At 37.7% G+C, this 3,822-nt stretch overlaps 1 protein-coding gene across 1 annotated transcript; it reads right to left on the bottom strand.

Moving 5' to 3' along the window:
* Positions 1-2,668: 2,668 nt before the first annotated feature.
* On the bottom strand, positions 2,669-3,631 carry LOC102305708 (olfactory receptor 2AT4-like). Its single transcript, XM_005953669.2, has one exon. It carries the CDS (start codon positions 3,629-3,631, stop codon positions 2,669-2,671), a length of 963 nt encoding a protein of 320 aa, XP_005953731.2.
* Between the last annotated feature and the right edge of the window lie 191 nt (positions 3,632-3,822).

The raw sequence follows: 3,822 nt of genomic DNA on the forward strand, positions 1-3,822 counted from the left end.
TAAAGCATACTCTCACTTGTCCTCAACATCACGTGGGTGTTTGTATCGTGTTTCTTATATCCTCACACTGTGGCCGCATAACCATATCTAAGCGTTAGCTTTCAGGTCTTGACTGTGTTTAAATGCCCTTACTTTTTTTTTTTTCTTCTCATCTATTTTAAGTTCTCTTGCAGAATTGCTCTGAGTCATATCTACCCTGGTGCACTTCGTCCAGCGGGACTATACAGGATCACACTGTCCCAAGCAGCTCACATTTCTATGGTCGTGTCCTTAGGCCTGGGTTCCCTTGTAAAAGCGTTTACCACCTGCCTAATCGAGCCCAAGCGCTTGTAAAAAGCTAATGGCATGCTAACATAAAGCATAACTCGACTAGCCACAGTGCAGTCTATGCATTATCAAAAAATAGCTCTTAATGTCTGAATTATGTTCTTTTAACTCATCATCCTTAGGCTAACAGTAATACATGTGATTGCATAACACTAACCCAGCCCCACATACATGCTTCTTAAATTCGCCATTAATCATCTACCTCCTCTGCATTTTTTCCACCAAAATTTATACAAAAGATAGGTGACAATAAATGACCCCCCATAGCCGAAAGCTTACCTCTGACTTTGAGCCAAAACTGCAAACTTTGTGGAGTTCGTCGGAATGTACTTTATCTGTATTGACTTTGTTGACACTGTGATTATCTGGAAAGTTCTTCATTAGGTATCATTAGTCACTTTTTCTACTGTTCTATCACTGAGATATATTCGCGATTTTGGATATGAAAATACTATATATATCACATAAAAATAAAATAATAAAAATAAATAAATACAAAGTTAGTTTTTAATACCTGACTAATACTGAGAATGATATCACCCGCCATTAACCGTATAAAGCTACCTGGTGTGGTGCAGGAGCTCGGCACCATGAAGCCATCGCTCCAGCCCTACCTACATGCTGGTGCCTCTACTCTCGTATTGCTGTGATTATCAGCCAATTATAGATCAAAGATAACGGTAGCACTGTAGTCAATGTAGTGTGGGTGTTCCTTGCACGAGAGAGGACGGGCAGGATTCTAGTGGTCATTATAAGGAAAAGTTTAATTCCAAAAAGGAGACACAATTTTCAGGTTTAAAGTGTTAAAATCAAAATACCGTCACAATCAGCAATAATGTGCTGGAATCAAGTGTTGCAATCGTTTCTGTCTCTTTATAGGTTTTCAATTGTGGTTTGAAGTATTTAGCCGTTTGGTTAGAACAGAGTACCTTGAGAGGCATGGAACTTTCCCTCTTATCCTGATCTAGTTATGTGTAGCAAAATGCAACACTATAACTATAATTTATTTTCATAATTCAAATGTAATTATTTCTACGTTAACACCACCACCATTGAAACTCACAGAATCCCATTTGTGCTATGATCTTCTCAGTCCAACCAATTCGAGTCCAGATGGACAAGACAGCAAGGGAGCGAGGGTGGGAGTCTGTGGATAAAGAGTAGAATCCAACCGCAATAACTCCTTGTAATTCACTCTGGTATCACTTCCTACTACAATGCCCATTAATTATAATCTGAACTCGTGAAGCAAGAGAACACAATTATAGACTACTGTACCAAATGTTGGTAGTCATAGATGTTTCACAGCATACTGCCTCACACAAACGCAGATTACCAAAACTCAAAAGACCTAAATACTCACAATAACAACAAAAAGAAGCAGTCATTAACCTCAAATGGCGTTAGGCCATTCACCGACACTATAATCAGAAAACCAGATGTAAAAAAATAAGGAAAAACAAAAAAATACAAAAAAATCAAAAACAGTACCAACACACTGGAGAGAAATACCAACAAAACTCAAACAGCTGCCTTCTCAATAATGGCACATACGCCTATAACTTATGCTGGAGTGAGCAGGCTCCATAAGTTCCGTATAGGAAACTGTTTGTATAAGACTGAGGGCAAATTAGTAGAATTAAAAAAACACACAACTGATTATTTGGACGTAACTCCCTATCAAATACCACTAAAATATCATCGACGACGAGTTGTGTCCTATTCCCCTATACATTTTCTTTTAAACTAAAGTCTGTGCACCCACCGCCCCCCACATGCCTAATTAACCAGAATCTGTCCAACAAACATATGCGGTGTCTTGGTAAAACCATACGGCATTTCACCTTCTCTATTTCCATAATGACCCCTACGCCAATGAGCTACGAGGAATGGTAAATAAAAAAGCAACTGCGTTCACAAAACAGCATAATCCAGCCAGGCTAGAACATGTGAAGGAAGGAAAAACATTAAAACATTTTCATATGATTAACAGCTTTTCCTATTAAAAAAAACCTCCCCTATTTCCAATCATGGTAAACCAGAAGAAGTAATAGATAAATAATTAAAAGACAGAAAAGTTCCTGTTTTTCACCACCTATAGATAACCTTTGTTTTATAAATACAGGACAGTCTGGACAATAAGGTACCAGAACTTTTTCTTTAACTCTACACATGTAGAAAACCAAGTCATACAGCTAAAATACCACCTTGTTTTCTTGTATTTAAAACTTTATACACTGAAATAAAGGACAGTTTCATTCATCTAGCCCATTTAAGAACAAAGTGCCCCATGATGTGAAATCAGTTTGACATTTCAAACTATTTCAGTCTATTTATTATGTTATGCATTAACTTTAGTTTTTCTGAACAGTGTCAGTGCTCTGGTTTTGATATCTTTGGTTTTCAAAGAATATACAATAGGATTGATACAAGGTGGGATGCATGAGGCCAGCGACAGACTCAGAACTCGCTGATCTGGATTAACAACACCCAGAAAAAAACCAACTGTGAAAATAACAATAAGAGGAATGTAAAATATAGCAACAAGAATGAGATGCTCAGCACACGTGGCCAAAGCTTTCACCCGACTGTCCACAGATTTCATCCTGAACACTGTCATCAGGATGCTGACATAAGACAAAAAAATGAAAGTAAAAGGGACAAAAAGTAACAAAACACTGAAAAAGGAAGCTGCAAACCACTGCATTGTGTTATCATTACAGGCAAGCCGAAACACAGGTGCATAGTCACAGAAATAGCTGAACACTCTCACAGACCTGCAAAAAGAGAGTCGAGTCATTATACCTGTTGCAAAAGCAATTACTCCCATAACAAGAAACCACGATACACTGACAATACAACACATGCTTCGCACAGTGTTGATGGAGTTATGACGCAGAGGGAAACATATTGCAATTAACCGGTCATAGGCAAGTATAGCAAGAGCAAATGACTCCAAAGATACAAACACATAATAAACATACATCTGTAGCAAACACAAGTTAAATGGAATGAAGTTGTTTTTGATGAGAAATATTTTTATCATGCTGGGAATGGTACAAGTGTTAAGAAACAGATCAATAACTGCAAGGTTGACAACAGCCAAAAATTTTGGAGTGTGCAAACAACGAGTAGAAGCAATGACATAAATCACCAAAATGTTAAACAGCACTGTAACACCATAAACAAACACCAGGAAGATAAAGTAGACACTGATGAAAGGAAATGTCTCAAATCCAATGATATAGAAACCTGGAGGATGAATGATAGCAGAGCTGTTTAAAACAATCCTTTGAAAAATCATAGTTGAACTCCACCACCTGTGTATGAGGACTACCTTATTAGTCTAAGGAACAGAAAATCATATTGTTACAGTGGCATTACAATACAGGTACAATTCACATGGCAGTTTAATGAGCACATTTGAAGTCATGCATGTGTTAAAGGAGTGAATGCAGCTCACCTGATGTTTTCTGAAAGGATTGGACAGCACAG

Source organism: Haplochromis burtoni, unplaced genomic scaffold (assembly GCF_018398535.1).
Source record: "Haplochromis burtoni strain Fernald_Lab_line unplaced genomic scaffold, NCSU_Asbu1 Contig_2943, whole genome shotgun sequence".
Lineage (NCBI taxonomy): Eukaryota > Metazoa > Chordata > Actinopteri > Cichliformes > Cichlidae > Haplochromis > Haplochromis burtoni.